The sequence below is a fragment of the Azolla caroliniana genome, unplaced genomic scaffold (genome assembly GCF_043228905.1).
Source record: "Azolla caroliniana isolate FFs.n. ecotype wild unplaced genomic scaffold, voAzoCaro1.0.p SCAF_11, whole genome shotgun sequence".
In the NCBI taxonomy this organism is placed as follows: Eukaryota; Viridiplantae; Streptophyta; class Polypodiopsida; order Salviniales; family Salviniaceae; genus Azolla; species Azolla caroliniana.
The window spans coordinates 18,278,896-18,298,880 of NW_028230446.1; the positions used below are offsets into that span (position 1 = coordinate 18,278,896).

The 19,985-nt window shown below is 36.6% G+C and overlaps 2 protein-coding genes across 7 annotated transcripts; both read left to right on the top strand.

Moving 5' to 3' along the window:
- The first annotated feature begins 701 nt into the window (after nt 1-701).
- LOC147858245 (cytochrome c oxidase copper chaperone 2-like) lies at nt 702-3,944 on the top strand. Of its 3 annotated transcripts, none has more exons than XM_087326725.1 (3): nt 702-1,174; nt 1,300-1,538; nt 3,678-3,944. In XM_087326725.1, exon 2 carries the CDS (start codon nt 1,319-1,321, stop codon nt 1,535-1,537), a length of 219 nt encoding a protein of 72 aa, XP_087182851.1. In that variant the 5' UTR covers nt 702-1,174; nt 1,300-1,318; the 3' UTR covers nt 1,538; nt 3,678-3,944. The 3 variants fall into 3 exon arrangements, with proteins under 3 accessions (XP_087182851.1, XP_087182850.1, XP_087182852.1); XM_087326724.1 differs by having other exon boundaries at nt 703-1,174; nt 1,307-1,538; XM_087326726.1 differs by having other exon boundaries at nt 705-1,174; nt 1,307-1,522; nt 3,661-3,944.
- A 5,707-nt stretch (nt 3,945-9,651) lies between these two features.
- LOC147858246 (protein STICHEL-like 3) lies at nt 9,652-17,994 on the top strand. 4 transcript variants are annotated; one of them, XM_087326710.1, is made up of 9 exons: nt 9,653-12,495; nt 12,862-12,969; nt 13,060-14,339; nt 15,179-15,398; nt 15,894-16,106; nt 16,200-16,421; nt 16,500-17,226; nt 17,520-17,574; nt 17,658-17,994. In XM_087326710.1, the coding sequence occupies exons 1-9, from the start codon at nt 11,811-11,813 to the stop codon at nt 17,736-17,738; spliced, it is 3,591 nt and encodes a 1,196-aa protein (XP_087182836.1). In that variant the 5' UTR covers nt 9,653-11,810; the 3' UTR covers nt 17,739-17,994. The 4 variants fall into 4 exon arrangements, with proteins under 4 accessions (XP_087182832.1, XP_087182833.1, XP_087182836.1 ...); XM_087326711.1 differs by having other exon boundaries at nt 16,515-17,226; XM_087326706.1 differs by having other exon boundaries at nt 9,652-12,495; nt 15,894-16,421.
- Nucleotides 17,995-19,985: the final 1,991 nt, after the last annotated feature.

The window sequence follows — 19,985 nt, forward strand, 5'->3', positions numbered from 1 at the left end:
TCCCCCTAATATTGTATGCTGAACCACTACCTTCTCCGCTAGATTGTCTTCTAATCTCTTCACTGAGAATAGAGCCCCGCACACCATCGAAGGTCAAGGTGGGGCTATTAGATAGTGAAACAACTAATGTTTCCCACGAATCCGGTAAAGTCATAAGTAGGAAGATAGCTTTGAGCTTGTCATCAAAAGCTGGTAATCCTGAATCTTGTAGTTGGGAGAGAGTACCTGTGAATAAAGATAGATGCTCTGTTGCACCTTTCGACTCATCAAGCCTCATACTGACAAGTTTACTCACCAACAAAAAGAATGGAGGCTATAATTCAAATTGATTTGAAAGGATTTATTGCAGGATCAAGCGAGTGAACTAATTGCACTGAAAATTATTTGAATGGAGATTATCCACCTCCCCCATAATAATGTCTAGACCACCTGATATTGTGATAATATATACTAAGTTCATTCTGTTTATGAATTGAGATAGAACCTGTAGATTTGTAAAGACAAGCGAATGGATCTTCCATATCCTGGGAAAAACACTATTGTCTTGGGATTATGCCTAATTCATCTTTTGGAACCTCTACTCTCACGTAATATTCTTGTTTAGGTAACTTAAGTGTTAGGGGATTTTTTTTACTAGCAAGTTGGTAATTAAATTCATTCCATTATGCCTCTCTGTCTAAATTTCGTACAAACCATTGAGAGATAATTTTGAATGCTTGCTGAATAAAGATCCATACTTATAATAACAGCAGCATACCTGTGACTGTAAGTGGAAACACATCATGCATTGATGGGTGGTGAGAACCCATACAGTAATTGGATCCACTTGAGTCTCTCCTTTTATAGTTGGTTATGTTCTTTAGGAAGGAATTACCTGCTTCAGCCAATTATTTGTTGTGATTCGACATACTGAACATTCCTAATTGTAAGTAGGCTTGTGCAGGAATGGTGAAGGTTTGTATGCTACAATGACTCATTACTTTGTGCATTGTAGATTCAATTAATTGTGAATTGTATTGAAATTTTAATATCTCAAGATTGTGTCATTCTAAATTTGTGGTGTTGCATTTAGAGCTGGAGGTTTATTTCTACTTCAGCACAATTGAATTTGTACTTCACAGGGTCCATCAATCAAGAAGATAAATAGTGTGCTCATCAACATTTTTATACATAGGTAAATGGATTTCCTCTCCGAATTGATCTAAATAAACAATTACCCATGTGCAAGCTTACTATTGGGCTGAGTTCCAAATTCACAATATGGTTATGAGGCTAACTTTAAGTATTATTTCTATTGAGTCTTCAGTGAGTGTTTGAGATGGCTCTTGGGAAAGAGATTATGGTCAGTTCTGACTCAGCAAATATGGTCCCAGAGAAAGAATCAAAACCCAAGAAGAAAATATGTTGCGCATGTCCAGATACAAAGAGATTGCGCGATGAATGTATTGCTGAACATGGTCAAGAAAGCTGCTCTAAGTGGATTGAAGCCCACCTTAGATGTCTTCGTGCAGAGGGCTTTAAGGTAAGCTTGCATTAATGTTGCGAGTGGTAAAGTTCCAATGACGTTGATGTTTGTATTCAACCTATTGTTTGTAACTTCATTGCCCAACATAGTTTGTGGGTGTTCTAAATGTTTTTATTTTCTGCTGTCTGACTTTTTCCTATTATTTCTAAATTTCTTGCAACGTATTTTTTAACATGCTTGGAACCTGTTTTTTAATAATCATGTCTCAACCTCGTTATGTCAATATCTGTATATAGTGACAGAGGATTCTTGAACCAATTAGAGATTCTGAGTGGTTAATGGGGGCTACTGGGGAGATAGTCCTTAGTCCACTTTAGAACATTAAAGATACATAATATGATAATAATGGATGATATATAGGGGCGAGTTAAATCATTACATTGTGTCTAGTGCAGAAACCCCATAGTTGAAAATTTCTTTCAAAACTTCAATTGATTTTATGGATCTTTTGGTATGAATTAGCCTTTGGCTGATGTTTCTCATGACACCAGTTGGTTGGAACATAAACAAACTTGTACAGATTAGTAAACGTTAAATCCTGTTGATGCATACAGTATTGTGGCCAATAATTTAATCTATTGCCCAAAATGTTGGCTTGTTTCACTTTATGCTTAGATATACAAGAGTCACATTTGAGAGAAATGCATGATTTACAGTTGGATAAAGATATGCTCACTTTTTACATTGCCTATAGCTTAAATGCAAACTTAAATTTCAAATTAGGGAGAATGATAAGAAGATTCTAGTCACATTTTTCATTTATCCATTAGCTTTGATGGTCAGCATTCCACATGCTATATATTACATTATTTATCACTTTTCTTAGAAGTTGAATTTCGGTGATTACTAGCTGCCCAATTTTCTTACGCGGCTGCTTTTAGAATGGACATTTCAGCTCAATCAGGTGTACTTTAGATAGAGTCAATAAATCAATTTATGATTGAGGGAGAGTCAAATTGCTAATCAAACATTTGGGCCAAGTATCCAATAGTCTATTTCGTATTCTCTCCATTTGATGGGACACTCAGAACCTTCTTTCTATCTTTCAACCATAGCTTCCACTGTAATTTCCGAAGCGGATGATCCTATTTTTAATCCTAGATGATTATATTTTGTAAATATCTCTAAATGTTTTCCGATGTTCTACTAGTCTACTTAGATACACCTTTATTTTTTGCCGGTTTTATTACAGCTTTAATGCAGCCCAGATTTATGTTAAGCACTGTGTCTTTGAAATTGAGTATTTCCTTCAGAATGTAGACTCAGTGATTCTGATGCAGTTCATATAAGCCCAATTCTCTTTTAGAAAAGAAAGTATAAGCCTAGAAGGTAGCAGTGCTATGATGTAGCTAGCCAGGCACAAGATGACAAGTTGTCTATAGCGCATGAGTGAAAGCCTCTATGACATGACCTTATTGGTGATATCGGCCATAGCTACATGCATGTGCCATTTGTCAAGATTCTACCCCTCTTGTGAGCTTTAGACCATGAACGTGCGTTAATTCATCTGAACCCCACTGTGTGTACACCCTTGTCAGAAAATCTGAACTTTCTCTTTCGTCAGGGAAAGTCGGGAATGAAGGTATGTGTTCTATCATCAGGAATTAAGATATGAACACTTAAAGATTTAGAGCGAAAAACTTGAGAACATTAATTACTATACGTCCCAACTTTCCTTTGATTTACCTTACAAGAAAAGTTATAATTATGACTGAAAGTGTTAAGCCTTCATTTGGCATCAAGAAGGAAATCAATCATAGAAGCATGAAAGTTTATAGTTGTCATCGAAATCTAGAGTTACAAAGGTTTCATTTAACTCACATAATCTCGCCTAAAAGAAATATTTGCTACATACAAATTCAGTGGAAACCACATTACTCACTATGTTGATACGAAGAATTCTTGTCCCATGAGATTGGATTCAACTTCCCAATTGTCAAGAGCAAGCATGAGGTGTTTTCATGCTGCCTTGTATATATTATTTGTTTGATGTTTGTCATTTACATCTATTAAAATCTGCTAGGGTACTCTCAAGAATTTTGGTTGCTTTTAACTCGCCATTCCCTTGTTTGGAAGGTTGCATTTTTAGCTTATCTGAACTTTCTTGTCTCTTCTGTATTTATTTGTTTTTGCAGGTCTGAATCAATGTAAGGTTTCATTTTTTTGAGGGGGTGCATGTACAAGAAGAGTTCCAATGTGGCATTTAGTTTTACGAAGCTTAACATGTTCTTTTGAGAAACTAAACGTACAGAAATACATACCATGATAGATTGATGTTAAAATAATGGTTCAAACAGATGTTATTCATTTGCTAGCATCTATGAAGATTCAAGATGCTTGCAGTGTAATGAGGGTATATGCATAAATTGTGAACAAGAGATTGATTTTGTCTATACTAGTCAATGTGGTTCATTGCTTATTGCAGCTGCTATAATTTGAAGTCCACAAATTATTCATACAACTTTAAATGTAAAAGATTGTTTACTGAGCAAAATGGTATTGAGAAACACATTTTTAGTGAAAGGCTCAGTTACATTATATTTTTTTATAGAACCATTATGAAGCAAATTGCGATCATTTCAGCTGTAGAACTTCTATTAATTTGGGGAATGGGTTTCTTTTGTGAGAGTATTTATAGGATCCCCGAAAAATGTTGTAATCTGTTGCCATTGTTCTAGATTTATTGGTTGATATTGTGGTCACTCAATGATATTGGTTCAAAATCAATTATGTTGTGATTTTATGGTTGTGGGGCCCTGTGCTTTTGTGGTCCAGGAAATGAAATTACTTCTGATGTCGCCAATTACTGTTACCACAAGTGCACCCACTTTTTTGGTTGGCAAATGCGTATGACTTTATTCGGGGTGCCCTTGTCCTTGTTGACTTATTTCTGCCACACATGTAGGCCCCTATTTGCTGGTGGTGAGTTTGAAGGTAGCCTAATGTCGCCTTACCTGTACAATTAGACCATGTGGCACCTCCACAAACCTCCACCAAATTAAACATGACCATGCAATAGATCGTAGTCTATTATAAGTTTGTTGTTTTGCCTTTAATCTCTTGATGTGTGGTGAAAGTGTGAAATGATGGTTCTGAAAGAATTACCTTGACACTATATGTATTTACTATTTTAGTTGTGACTTTCAATTCATCATGCACTAGTTTGATTTTAATATTTGCCTTGGTAACTGGAATTGGTAGATAATCTAATACATGTTTATGTTTTCAAACTTATAGATAGCCTACATCATGCATCATGCATAGAGACTTTTTTCCGGTTTTGGTTCCATAGGCTAATGCACCACCATTTCAATTGGTTATAATATCTTGGTGCATTAGCCATTGGATGCCAAACATTACAGGGGGTCATGCACGTATGGGCCCTTTGGACCCAAGTCTCGACAATCTTCTCAATCGTAAAAATATGTAAATGTAGGTGAGATGTGAGACTAGCAAATTCTAACGTATGTGAGCAATGAGAATTGACAAACTGGGAAGGGTCTAAAAGTAAAAGTTAAAATGTAAAATAAATTATGCATAATGTGATCGGTCCATTCATTTATGGGGCTCTTGAATAAGAGGTGAGAGTCGATAACTAAAGAGCAATATTTTACCTCTCATCTTCACAAACTCTATTGTTTGCAAAACATCGACCTATTTAGATTCTCTCTCTCTCCCTCCCCGCTGAAACGTGTCAAGATCCAATGTCAAGGTCAAAGCATCAATAAATTGTGTTTTACTCGTTTGTTGCATATCCGAAATAACTATTGGACAACCATGGCTTGGTAATGCAGTTGTTAGGGGAAGGTTATTACACTCTTGTTGGAGGAAACTTTTATGTGTATAATGACAAACATCATGCAACATAAAACTCTTTGATTGAGACTTGACTATATAACCTTAGTTTATAAGTAGAATTTATTTTTTGGAATTGAAAGTTTTGTTTCATATAAGATTGTGAACAAGCCACCATTAATTTTGCTCAGGCATATTGGAGAGCCTCCATAAGTAAGATCAGTTAAATGTATTCATGAGGCTTGAAGTTTACCAAGTATCTAATATTGAAGCCTCCCTAATAAAATTGTTATGCTTCATTTTTGTGCAACTCAACCAAATTTTTTGTGATTTCAAGTTTCAACCCAAGATGCATCTTTGGACAATTTATACAAATAATGTGCGGTTATAACCAATGCATCTACGAAATTTTCTTAAGTTATTCTTTGATATTGTGCTTTAACATGTTGGTTGAATGATTAAGGTACAAATAAAAATATAATAAACAAGACATTACCTATCAAAATTTATTCACTTAAAGCTTCTTATGCTTAGGTTACAACGAATATATGAACATTATGCAAAGTGGTAAATCATGTGCTTTGAACATTAAGGGTGTGGGCAACCAAAGGGTTGATGTTGCATTCATTATAAAAGCTTCTCAATATCTTTATTTCTAGATCATGCATACTAATACCCCACTTGAGGTGGCTTCACAACATTGACATTGACATTTTTTTCACGATACAAATTGAAGGCAATGCTAACAACATGCAACAAACCACTCCTAAAAAATGGCTTTAGAGCATAGCCATTGATGGTGCCATGTTTTCCAAAATGCAACGAGTGAACGTGGCCTTTAATAGACAATGGGAATAACACGTCTACTACACACACACACACCTAAAAATATGTGCAAAACATGTTTTTTTCTAGTATTCTCACACTCAAGAAACCCTACCTAAATTTGGAAGAAAACAAAACATTGATGGTTTCTAAAGTATGTATGGTATCATATAAGGGGTTAGGCATTGTAGCATAAAAGAAGGTTTAAGGATTTAAATGGAGCAAGAAGATATATTTCAATAAATGCTACCATAAATTTATTGTACATGTTGTTAAGCCTTACGCTTGGCATATATGTGTATACCTACACCATATGGACAAAACATGCGAACAAATGAAGATCGTGCTTGCTTGGATTCTTTTGGGTACTTGATGAATTTATTGTTGTCTGTGAGGCAGTGACAAAAAATAAGACTGAATTTAATTGGCGTGGATTTGGATGAGTAATGTAGGAGGAAAACGCCACACGACAATACACGAATTGTGACAGACACACTTTGAAAATGATGAAGAATATTAAATAGTTGGCTTTTGCTAGGCTTGAGCCTCATTATGAAATTACCTTTGCTCTTGGTTTATAAAAGTCAAAAACCAAAAAGACATTGGTATCCAGAACTCCTTTGATTCATATTTACATGTGCACCTTACCTTTAGGCTCACACCTCGAGCAGTTCTCGGGAAGCTTCAATGAGTAGCAAGATTCAAGAAAAACATTGATTTTCCTTGGGTTTCCATTTACAAGGGTGATTGTTGATTATATCGATTAACCAATTTGAACGACGACGATAATAAGTGAAGCAAATGAAACATGGGTTTATAGAAAGGAGTGAAACAAGTGTGCACTACTTACCAGGGTTATGTCTTATGATGTCCTACCTCATGAATGTACATATATTTTTGCACGAATAACATCATAATATATATATATATAATGTATGTGAATAAACATGACTACGATCGAGGGATCGCCAAAGATCTCCATAGTCTTGTATAAATTACCTAGACGCATAATGATAATAAAAAGCAAGGGAAAGTTTAAAATAAAGAGAATAAATAGCATGTTTTCATTATAACAACTATCATATTCCTTGGGCATATAATGTCTATACATTCACATGAATAAGCGACTCGAAGAAAGTCACCCACTATTGTTCATCATGCTAGATGACTAGTGTAGGTTCATAATATGAAACATGTAACATGATTTGGTTGCACCTTATGTGGTGACATGTGAAATTCCAAGGAGAATAAACCTCTACCATCATGCATGATGTTGGGGCCTAAATCTGGTATAAGGTTTGCATCTAGCTTTTGTATTATATGCTTTGTAACCTCACCTATAATTTTTCGTGAATTCCTTATTTAAGTTTATTTTAGGCTTATATAATGTTTGACGGCCTTTGCCATTTGCAAACATTTGCATGCCTTGCATAGCTTTGAGACATTTGCAGAACCATCACATTGGCTACAACTTGATGTAAATGCCCTTATGGACAATCCACATCTCTTTGCCCAACACCAACTTTGATGAATGGATCACAATAAAGTTCATTGGTGGCTAACACGGTCTCAAAGGCATGGCACTTTCACATGCGATGGATCGAAAACAACATCTACTACAAATTCAAACAATTTAGCTCGCTTCAAGAGCTCACCATGTCCAAGAAATCCATGGGCTGTTCTAGCTTTCTCCATATGAAAAGAAACGATGTCTTTGACAAAGCGTGAGTGGCACGAGCGTTTGATCTTTTTTTCTCTCAATTATGACTTACATTCCTTCCTTTCGGACTAGGATAATGGAATGAGCAAATGACACATTCCCATTCGATCGCTTTGGCTCTTCAATTAGATGGAAATTAGTGTACGAATGTCCTAATTGACAAAACTCAGTGTCCTACTTAACGCGTTGTGATTACCAAACCTTTTATATAACCACCCATATGTATTTTGGAGCACGTAAAAAGCGAGCCCAATTTTGATTTACATAATGGAATCATGTACAAATACAGATTGTACTGATACTACGCAAGTAACGCATACACGCATATCTATAAGACTATATAAATATATGCATAGCAGCATATGTATGTATGTATAATATATACTAATACATTATTTGGATGAGTATGATAAAATTATTCATATATTTTATAGTTTTGTTGAATGGAATGGAGATTGAAATACATATGGAGTATATAAGTATAGTTTGTCTGGATTGGGTATGTGTCCGTATATGTGCGTATGAACGTATAAACTTCATACATTGTGGGTGGGGTGTTCTTAATAACAAAATTTGTACGTGTTATTATTATTAATTTTAAACTTACGTGTGGCGGGAGATAAGGAGAAATTCAAAGGGCGTGATTTTTGTTTTTTTTTGTTTTCTGGGGAGGCTGGCGTGGCCACGTGGCTTGGAGTATAGATAGTACGGTTCGTTCGGCTGGGGGCGCCGCTAGAATTAGCGGAGGTGGACACTATGGGGACTTATTATATATATAACATGATCTGTTTTCTCTGTCTTGGTCTGGAAGTTTCGGTCCGCCTGGATAAGGAAGGCGTCGGGATTCAGGAACGTCCAGGACGTGGCAGCTAAAAAAAAAAAAAACAGCCCTAGCCTCCTCCTCCTCCTCCTCCTATAGTTCAAAAATAAAAATAAAAATAAAAATAGTAAGAGTCGGAGGAGGCGGAGGCGGAGGAGCGAAATAACGTACACATTGCGGCGCTGCGTTTGGAGGCCGCGCCGCGCCGCCACGCGAGGCGGCGGAGGCGCCAGTGCAAACAAACCACCAAAAAATAGAGAGAAAACCAAAAACACGACAAAAACCAACACCTTAAAAGCTAAAAAGCTTCCTTCCTTTCCTTTCCTTTCCTTTCTTTTTCCTCTCTCTAACCCTATTTATTCTTCCCCGGATAAATCGAAAGCATGTTAAAAAATAATAATAATAAAAGAAAAGGACGTCCTCTAGAAAGAGATAAATTATTTCCTAAAGCCACGCGTGCAGCGAACTTCGGTAGCTCATTACCCAACAATAATAATAAAAACTTGGCATTTTCTTTTATCTGTATATTTAATTTATAAAAAAATGCTGTTTTTTGGAAAAATAAAATAAATCAATTGTAAACTGGCCCTGTTGTTTTTTTTTTTATATTACATAAATAGTTTTTGTTTTTTTTAAAAAAAATTATTTGAAAATAAAAAAACAATTCCCCCATGTCTGACCAAAATCTCTCTCTCTCTCTCTCTCTCTCTAGCACACATCCTGCAGCTAAAATTTAAAAACCCTGCAGGAGCTATGGCTTCCTTACAACAATTTAGAACCCTAAACCCTAAATTACTGTTCCGCCCGATCCTGCCGGGGATTGGAAAACCCTAGTGTCCACTTCTAGCCTCTAGCTTAACTCTCACTACTCCGGATCCCCCTCTTAACTCTAATCCATTTCTGCAGAAATGTAATCCCTAATCCCTAAGAGCTCCACCCTAAAACCGGAGAGCTTTATCATATGCTGGCACACAGACAGACCCTGTACCTTCTTCTTCATTCTCCACCTCCATAGCCATGGGCTTCTCCACATGTACTCTTCTTGCAATATGCTAAGTACCTGACCTCCGGGAAATGCGATCACTCTAACCCTTGAGACTTAAAAGAGAAGCGTGAGCTTCCATAATGCAACAGCGATGGTGACCATGATACACAGATTACGCAGTTTGCTCATTTCTGATCGTTTGTTTGTTTGGGCAAGACTGTCCATAGCCCTAACCAATCGCAGATAATAATGATGTGTCAATGATCCTTGTTGACGTTATTAATAACATAGTACTACTTATGCAGCAGGGAAGCTCCATTGATTGTAAACACTAATTTTTGTTAACCTCTACCTAGCTCGGCCATGGCCGCTGCAGGTAATCAATGAGCCAGTTATTAATGTTTCTTTACACAAGAAAGGATCCATAGCCTTCCTTATTATCAGCAACTTGTAATACTCGAAGCGAAATTAGTGATTACACAGGAAACCCTAAAAACTTGCGTTTCCATTGCTGGCCATCATCATCACTATTGTAATCAGAAAGTATCCTTGAAGAATATATTCATCTGGTACATTCTTCTGCAACAAGATTGAAAAACCTTCGATAATTAATCGTATACAGTACTGAAAGCTTCGACATTAGCCCTAGAGCTTGGGGTATTCCAGATCACGCAATTGGACTCTGGTTGAGGAAGAAGAAAGAGAAAGAGCTCATTTTTGTTCGAATATCTCATTGTCTATGTTTGTTTTGTTCCCGATGAGAATTATCATGTCTGAAGGATAGTTCCACATCTTCTCTCTCAAGAAATTAGTTCCTGACTTTCGTCTGGCTTAAGGGTACAGATTTTCTTCTATCTCATTCTCTCATTCTCTCATTCTCAGTATAAGCATCATTTTCCTTGCGTGGAGTGGAGCGGGGATGAATCAGCAAATAAGCAATTTGAAAGAAGGCTGTGGCTGTAGAAAGCATAATGCTGATCTATCGCTCTTTGTCTCTCAATGTCTCTCTCTCGTGGATCTTATCAATATAAAGAATAGAGCGCTACTGTGCCTGTGCAGCTTATAGCTAGCTATGGAAACCACCTTTCTACGCAAGCACTTAATTATTGTGCTTTGTATGCATCATCATCATCATCATCATCATTGACCAGTGTATCTGATTTCCAATGATCAAAATTAAGCCTTCTATATATTTGAACACTTTTTCTTAGCAATGTTAAGCTTCCCATAGGTCTGAACATTCAGTAGTATTAAGCTTTCCATTCATCTAAACAATATTCATTGCCGTCAAGCTTCCATTACTCCAAACAATATTCATTTTCGTCAAGCTTCCCATGGGATCTAAACCTTGACCAGGAATCTTTCTAAATTGCTCCTAACAATCACCACAATCGAGCTTTCCATTGATCTAAACAGTCACCATCATTAAGGTTTCCATTGATCTAGACATTCATCACCATCAGGATTTCTGCTGATCTAAACATTCAGAGAACCATTTATGCGTGCCAACTTTTCCTATAATTTATTCTTTGAAAATTCAACCATCAGCCACGAGAACCTTAGAGCCTTTAGTAGTGTAAGTTGTCTTTCTGAGAACGAATTACAAAGCTATGGGGCAAATTTTTGTGGGACAAATTCTTGCTGGTGCAGATGAAAGAAACCCCGATGGTCAGAATGACAGTATTGGTTCGTCCTACAGAAGGCCCGTGTCTGATGATTAACTCTGTGAAGGAAGTTCTTTCGTTCATCCATTCTTTCTTTCTTCAGGAAGAAATATCCAGAAAAGAGAGATATTATAATGCTCTCTGATCTCTATCTTCTGCTTCACCATCATTGTATCCGGTAGCTTATACTTCCTTTTCTGCCTTTTCTGATATCTCTGTATTGCTGTTTTTTCTTCATCATCATCATCTAAACCTGAGACTAATTCTGCGTCATCTCTCTTATCATCCCCTCGCCATATTCTCCATTACTATTTCTTCGCATCGCCTTCATTTTCTTTCTCCTTCAATATGAGTACAATGTTATAACTTCTATCCTGACTTAGTGTGTATTCACCTATTATAATACACACGCTAGAACTAAAGCCATAGCTAGCATAGCTTCATGTAGTCCCGTAGTTGGTCTGCAGATCCTTGTAATGGTAAGGAGGTCTGGGTCCAAGAAAGAAAAACCTCTCCATCGTAGTTATTTTGTTCATTTGAAACGTCATATCCATCTCCATCTCACACATCGTGGTCTGTACCATCCATACATCCATAATAACAATAAGATTATAAGAATGAAACAAGCACCAGAATTCGCAGAAGCGAGCTCCTCAGCAGATCAACAAGGTTTTATGAGAGAGATTTCCATGCTACAAAAATCTCGTTCGTTGAAGGATCCATCTACTTATACTAATAGTCCTTCACGAATTAGGTCTGCATCTCTGAAGCTAAAAAAGTTTGGAAAAACATCAAAATTAGTTCCGCATTCTTCTTCTCCATATGAAATTAGGGAAGCAGATAGAACTGTGAATAGTAAGCCTGAATTAGATGAACTGAATTCTAGCGAAAGAGAAGGATCATGGCTTGAAATCAACCCTGCGGATGGGAAGAAGATTAATGTGGAAGAAGTTGCTTCGAATGTTTTGTACAGAGAAGAATTAGTAGGAAATAATTCTCGTTTATTCAATGCAATCAAGAGATTAGAGATTGGAAGGCAAGATTTAGGTTATACAGATCTTCTGTCACAAAGAGGCGTCGGCATGTATGGAATGTCTACAGCGAAGAAGAGCGATGAAGTACTCAGCTTGGAAAGTGAGAGAGAAAGACAAGCTTTTGCAGGTTCTGAATCACTTTGCACCGATAAATGAAAATCAATGTCTTGGGGTTGTGAATTTAGTGGCCAGAAACCAAAATAAATGGTTTTATATGGTTGTGATTTCTCTAGATATAAATCAAAATCGATGGTTTTTGGCTGTGGATACAGTGGCTATAAACTAGAATCAATTGTTTTTGTTTGTTTGTTAATTCTCTAGATATAAATCAAAAGAGACTGTTTTTTTATGGCTGTGGCTACAGTTACTATAAGCCAAAATCAAGAGGTTTTTTAGCTCTGGATTTAGTGCTTGTGTTTATAAACTAATATCAATCGTTTTTTGGTTTTGTATTTAATAATACATAAATAACCAAAAACAACGGCATTTGCAGGTTGGGAATTCTCTACTGGTAAATCAAAATCGATGGCTTTTGCAGGTTCTGAATTATCCGCTGGTAAAGCAAAATCAACGGCTTTTGCAGGTTGTGCGTTATCTGCTGGTACATCAAAATCTGTGGACTGTTTGCGTGTGAATCAAAATCAAGGGTTTTGTCTCACCTATCAATCAAAATCAGTGGTTTAATTTGCAGGTTTTGAATCTAATATTGGTAAATCCAGATCGAGGATCAAAGGTAGCACTAGAAGGGCAAGGTTAAGGAAGAACAGAAGGCCTCGATCTCCTCCTACTAATTCTCGGGCTCGTATAATAAGGTCTACCCATGAAGAACGGAATTGGACATCGTTAACTAAGGCAAATAGCGGATTAGCACAGAAAACACGTGATGAGCTCGAAATATCTGAGCTTTCTCACAATGGATGTGGTTTACCTTGGATCAATTGGTCGAGAATTCATATGAAAGGAAAGAATATTCCTCGAAATAATAATATAGTTAGTGGAAATGTCTCTTGTGCTACCTCAGAGCTTCTTCATATGAGAAGAAGAGGTAAATCACTTCGTATGAGCTCTTCAGAGGATAATTCTATGCCTTGCACTACATCAGAGTTTTCGGATAGCTCCTTTAACACAGACTCGGATAGCTTTCCATTGCTTGAACGGTGCAATATCCCCTCTGAACTTGCCAGTGTTGCAAATGAAGAAGAAGTGGTCACGTCCCCATCAGGACATAGCTTGGTTCTCAGAGGTAAGTATACCTCTCAGAGTGTAATAAGTGAAAAATATATGCCAAAAACATTTCAACAGATTGTTGGCCAAGGTTTAATCACACAAGCTCTCTCCAACTCTCTCTCAAGAGGGCGGATTGCAAAGTTGTACATCTTTTATGGTCCTCGGGGCGTAGGGAAAACCTCATGTGCCCGAGTTTTCTCTATGGCTTTGAATTGTGTTTCCATGGATAAAACTAGACCATGTGGTTCTTGCACCCAATGTTTACTAGCTCAAAAACATGGAAAAACTTGTCCTTTCATGGAGCTATCCGTGAGTGGAATGGGAGGCTCAAAAGGAATCAAGCAGTTATTTCATGAGATTTCAAAACCTGTACCATTGAAATATAGAGTTGTTATTGCAAATGAATGCCATATGTTATCTACCCAGTCGTGGGATGTTCTTATGAAAGTTGTGGAGAATACCCCGAGAAATGTTGTCTTTATCCTTTCTACGAGTAGCTTGGAGAGGTTGCCTCATTCAATTATCTCATCAGGGTATCAGAAATTCATCTTCTCGAAAATCAAAGAAAGTGAGATCCTCAACAGGTTAAAGATGATTGCAGAATGTGAGGGTTTTGAGGTTGAACTTGATGCCTTGAAGTTAATCGCTACATCATGTGATGGATCTCTTAGAGATGCAGAGACTATACTTGATCAGCTCAGTCTCCTCGGTCACAGAATTCCCTTGGCTATGGTTCAAGAACTGGTAAGTTTTCTTGTTAAAATCTATAAATGTAGCATCGGTTTTTATGAAACTTCACTATTTATGTGATTATTGAGACCGGTTTAGACAGGGCAAGTTTTACTGTACTAAATTACAGAAATAAACTTTATCAAAGAAATAGGTGAACTGTTGGGATCAAGGAGCCTATTCTCCTTGATGCGAGTGGAGTGGAGTGGAGTGGTGTGTGTGTTTGTGTGTGTGTGCATGCGTGCACGTAAAATACTAGGGATAGATTCATTGTATATTTGGAAGTACAACTAGAAAAATGCACACATTAGCTTACTGATAGGAAAAACTTATGTTCTGTGACACCCCATAAGACAGCCAATAGCATAAAATACTAGGGATAGATTCATTGTGTATTTGAAAGTACAACTAGAAAAATGCCCACATTAGCTTACAGATTGGATGAAGACTTATGTTCTGTGACACTCCATAAGACAGCGAATAGTAAATTCGCACATTTGCACCCCATAAGGCCCACATTTGCACCAATAGGGAATCTCAATTTAAAACATACTCACGTATTGGTTGCAACATGGACTATATTCTCTGTAAATTCTCAAAAGAAAGTAAATTGTATAGGCTTCTATAGCCAATCAGATTGTGAATAAACCACTTTGCTCGTGTGTCTGTGGTATTTATGGTTTCCATACACAAATAGAACTTGCAACAATTCCTCAAAAATACAATATCTTGTGTATGTTTAAATAGCCCAATTGGATTATGGATACTTCTAAATACCAAAGAACTCTGATCTTGAACAATCCAACCAAACATAAAATGTATTTGTAATTTTGTTGCTTATTTTACTGTGGCAGATGGGATTAGTTCCAGATGGACGACTGTTAGATTTGCTGGATTTTGCTCTATCTGCTGATACTGTAAACACTGTTAGGAACTTGAAGGAATTGATGACATCCGGAGTTGATCCACTCAGTCTTATGTCTCAGCTAGCATGTCTAATCACAAGCATTCTTGCCGGTGGGTATAAGATTCCTCAAGGAAGATGTCGCAGAAGGTTTTTCCGAAAGAATGAATGTAAGTGGCAGATTGTTTTCCTTAAATGCATCTTTTGCCTGTTTCAGATCAAAAGTATATATAAAAGACGTGTGAACGCAATGCTCATAATCTATGGAGAATGTGTACTGTTTATTTGTTGAAACTGTTTTCTTCAGCATCTTGCCATCAGGAAGTTCCGAAAACAAAATCTCAATTTCTGCAAAGCCTCCTTCAATGCAAGAACTGTGGAAATGAAAGTTCACCTATTTAAGATATGTATATGGAGGGGAACCTGGTGAAGCTTATTATAATGCAGCTATATACCATAGATTATGTATAACCTATGCATCAATGTATGATGTTTTTACAGCAGTTCATCTGCTTAAAATGCCATATAAGACCACTTACCACCTTGGTTTTCTGATATTATATGTGATCTATGAATGCAATGCATTATATTTCTAGAGTATTACAACTACTAGTATGATATTATACAGGGACGGAGAATTCACTAGCCTTGTGTATTTCTTGTAGTAGGAAAGGAAGGCATGGAACAGTTACGGCAAGCATTGAAGACACTTTCTGAAGCTGAGAAACAACTTAGAGGCACTTCAGACCAAACCACATGGTTAACTGCTGCATTGCTTCAATTTGCTCCAGATCATTCTTACCTCCTTCCAAGTCCATCTTGGAATACAAGTTTCACCCCAAGCTCAGGAGGTTTAAATACTACAAATTTTACTCCAGGTATGAATTTATTTACTCAAAAAAATGTGGATATTTCTCAATCTGAACCATGGCCTGGATCTGGAAGAGTTTATAATTCAATTTCGGATTCAGGTGATAATCATCCCGTAGAAAATCATCATCAAGTCCCACAGATGAAAAATATGCAATCAAGGGGCAGAGAGTTTAATCATATGACCATGTGGAAAACTAATATAAATAATGTTCTCGAACTAGAGGATCTATGGCAAAGGATCCTAGATGCAGTGCATTCTAGTAATTTGAGGAAGTTCTTGCAATCATATGGAAAGCTATCATCACTCTCGCTTCAGAAAGGTATATATTACTTCCCAATTCTTTTTGCATCTTTTCAGCTCTTGGAGTTTCAATCATGATTCATTATTTTAATTTCAGGTTTGGCTTTAGCAGTGTTAGAGTTCCATGAATTGGACAATATTTCTAGAGCCCAACGATCAAAAGCTAGTATAGCACATGCTTTTGAAGTGACCCTTGGATGCCCAGTAGATGTGAAGATGCAATTTGTTTCCAACATAGAAGGGGAAATGAAAAGAAAGAGCTTCTCTAGAGACCTATCAGCTACACTTTGTAGTAACTCCACATTGAATAATCTTAGCAGCTGTCCAGCAGTTAATGGAGACATGGATGGGAAACATAATAATGATGATGATGATTTTGGAAGATCATCACAGTTAGGAACGCATAGTAGAAAGCACCGATCACATGAGCTGTACCGTGATCGCGAAGGTCCTTCTATGTCACGGAACTTGTCAGGGACAATAGAAATAGTGGAATTAGGCAAGAGTAATGGTATGGCAAAGCACAATTCTGATGAGAAACTAGAGAATGCGTGGGTTGAAGGAGCATCACGAAGCAATGTATTAATCGGAAGCTCTTCTGAAAGAGGTCAAGGAAAGGCTCATCATAACTCAAGGATGACGAATAGCACAGGTAGAAACCACCCAGGAAGCCTTGGTTTTGCAATTCAAGAGGTTGAGGATGGTATGGAAGATGTGAGTGACGTGCAAGGCCAACCTTGTAGGCACCAAAGGCCCACAAACTTGGTATGTGGTGGTGCCATTGCTGATCATGGAATAGCTACCCAACTGGAAGAAGAAAACCTGTAAGTTTGAGATGGGCATTTGCTGGTTGTTTTGGACAAAATACCCTTAGGTTTTCAAGTTTTACAGACGTAGAGAAAATTCCCTTGACATTAACTAGAATACAGCTACACTCTCGTTTTTGTAGTATAGGTGTATTCTGGTATTATAGACGGGTATCTTGTATTTTAGAGGAACGTTGTGATAAATGTCAGAAAACTAGGGTATTCTGGTCTTTTTCCAGTCGTTACTAAGTTATCGATCTTGTTAAGCTTGGAAATTGTGCATGATAATCAAGATTTTCTTTACATTGCAGTCGCTTAGAATCAAGGTCCGGTAGACTTCAATGTTGGCATGGAAAAAATGATGAGGTAAAATTTTAAACCTTTGTAAACGGGTCTCCATCCTTTCAGCAACTTTTGTAGGCTAATATTTTCATTTTGCTTGATTTAAGGTGAAGCAAGTAGAAAACAATCCGCGAAGATCCGGACTTATTTGGAGATTTTGTTCATGCGGAATATCCAAGTATTCTTAACTTGTTCCTCTCCAAAGGTTGCATATATATGTCTATATATAGGGCATTCCAGTGGGTGTTGACATTCATTGTTTGAGGTTTAGACTCTAGAACTCAAAATGTTGCCTAGTTAAGCATATGCACATACCCCTCAAATTCTTTTAAAGTTCTCATAGTGGGCTATCTCATTGTGGCCCAATGGCATTTTTTGTAGTGAGGTAAATTCTTGTAATATCACTCATCCTTACCAATGATTGAAGATAGGATATTCCTCCCATGGCTTGCCTCACAACAATCTTTTGTGGATCTAGTGATTTCGATCTCATTTATGTTGTAATATGTATGGTTAGATTTGGCAATAACCATTGGTGACGTTCTCAAAGTGGAGGTGGTTTGGGAATTTGAATGGAAGAACAATGTAGGGAGGGAGGTAAGCACTTGACTCGTCATGTAGGGAGGGAGGTAAGCATTTGACTCATTAAGAGTAATTTAGTCAATAAATGTTCTTTAAGTTGCTGAATTTTAAAAAATGCAATGATTTAGAAGAAACATAAAAAAGTTGGGATGAAACTATATCATACACCACATCACTATCTTGGCCTAGGGTAGTTAAGTACCTTGTAAAGCACAAAATGTAGGTTCCCAAAGATATTGATGCAATACTATTTCTTCTTCTTTTTTCCAAAAGAAAAAAAAAACTCCTTCCGACCCAATACTATTTCACAAAGATATATTTATGTCAATGTCTATTTATAATGTTTGAGCTTCCTCGAGAAACTAGATCCTTTTGATAGTATATCACTTCGTACAATATTTGCACACACACCTTGAACCATAACATGTGAGCTTATTTACATTTGAATCTTAATTACTATAAGATGTTGTAAATTGTTAATGTAAGAACTCTAGTTAATGTTTTGGGTGCAAAACTAAGATTTGGCTCAATGTAAGAAAATAGGTGAAACTACTGAAATATGTTATATGTTAATTTACAAGAATTCAAATTTTATTTTGGTAACTATAATATTGAATTTTTTAAGTATGTAAAAAGTGAGCATGTCCCAAGTAGCCAACATGGAAGCAAAATTAACTAATAGGCCTCTAATTAGAAATGGATGCCTCCTAATTGAGGAAACTAGAAGCATAATTTACTATTGTTCATTTGTGATCAGGAGTATCAATGAAGATGTATACGTAAGTTTGAGAGTGAGCAAGCATATTGTTCAAGGTTGTGATACATACAAGTATATTTCAGTCAATTTTGCTCATTTATGTGTTTGACACATGCCCTTCTTTCCCATCTTTCCAATTCCCCTATTTGTAACCTACCCCTAATAATCTTTGTGCATATAATAAATATCCTTATTTAGTACTACCAAAGTTATTGATTTTCAAGTGACTTTTTTTCTATTTGAAAACTATTACACCTGCCTATGGTTTCTTGTTTGGTATACAACATGTTCATCTAATCTTGCTAATGCATTCATTGCATGTAATGGCCTTGGGATACTAGGTGTAATGCCCTTTTTCTTATCATGGTAAGGCATGGCAAATAGACTCCACCTTAGCTCTAGAGGATTCCTAGGGCATTGGTCTAGCAATATTGTTCGATTCATGTTGAAACTCTTTTGTCAAGTTTGTGCCCTTGGTAAGATTGTGCATACCATCTCCTCAATGTAATTTCTTTCTTTGGTATTTCTCACTATCTTGTTTGTAGTCTACTCGTATTGTCCATAGGTTGAATGTCTAAGACTTCAATGCTTTCTACGGCTGAATGTTATTTACATAATTGTTCTATAAGATAAAGAGCACGTTAAAGACTCATTTCCTTTTACCAACGTCATAGATGGAATCTTGTTGTAAATAATCTACTCCAACTTTCTTGATTTGGTATGTTTAAATGGCTTATTTAATTATGTCCTACCAAGTATTAATCTTTTCCACATTATATATATCATGTGCATACAAAATCCTCCATTAGTTTTCTTTTCTTAACTATGGTTTTATTGGTTTTGGTTTGTTTTCTTCTTTTAGAAAGGCAACTCTTTCAAGCTTCTTTCCAACATTTGTCTTGGATTTGTTTGTTTTTGGGAAGAAATGCTATTTCTTTCCTCGCTTTCTTTTCCAAATTCCCAAAACTAAATCCACTTTTTCTTTTGTTCCAAAAAGCAACTATCCTTGTAACAAAGTCATCGTGTTTTGGAAAAAAACATAGGAAAGAAATGGAGGCAAGTTCTCCTTCCCTTTCTAACTTCCAAGTCCAAAAAA

Coding starts and splice junctions, on each gene's coding strand:
- LOC147858246 (XM_087326706.1), top strand. CDS start 11,811: ATGGTAAGGAGGTCTGGGTCCAAGAAAGAAAAACCTCTCCATCGTAGT. Junction 12,970..13,059: donor AGGTTGTGCGTTATCTGCTG/GTACATCAAAAT, acceptor TTTAATTTGCAG/GTTTTGAATCTAATATTGGT. Junction 16,422..16,499: donor ATCACTCTCGCTTCAGAAAG/GTATATATTACT, acceptor TTTTAATTTCAG/GTTTGGCTTTAGCAGTGTTA.
- LOC147858245 (XM_087326725.1), top strand. CDS start 1,319: ATGGCTCTTGGGAAAGAGATTATGGTCAGTTCTGACTCAGCAAATATG.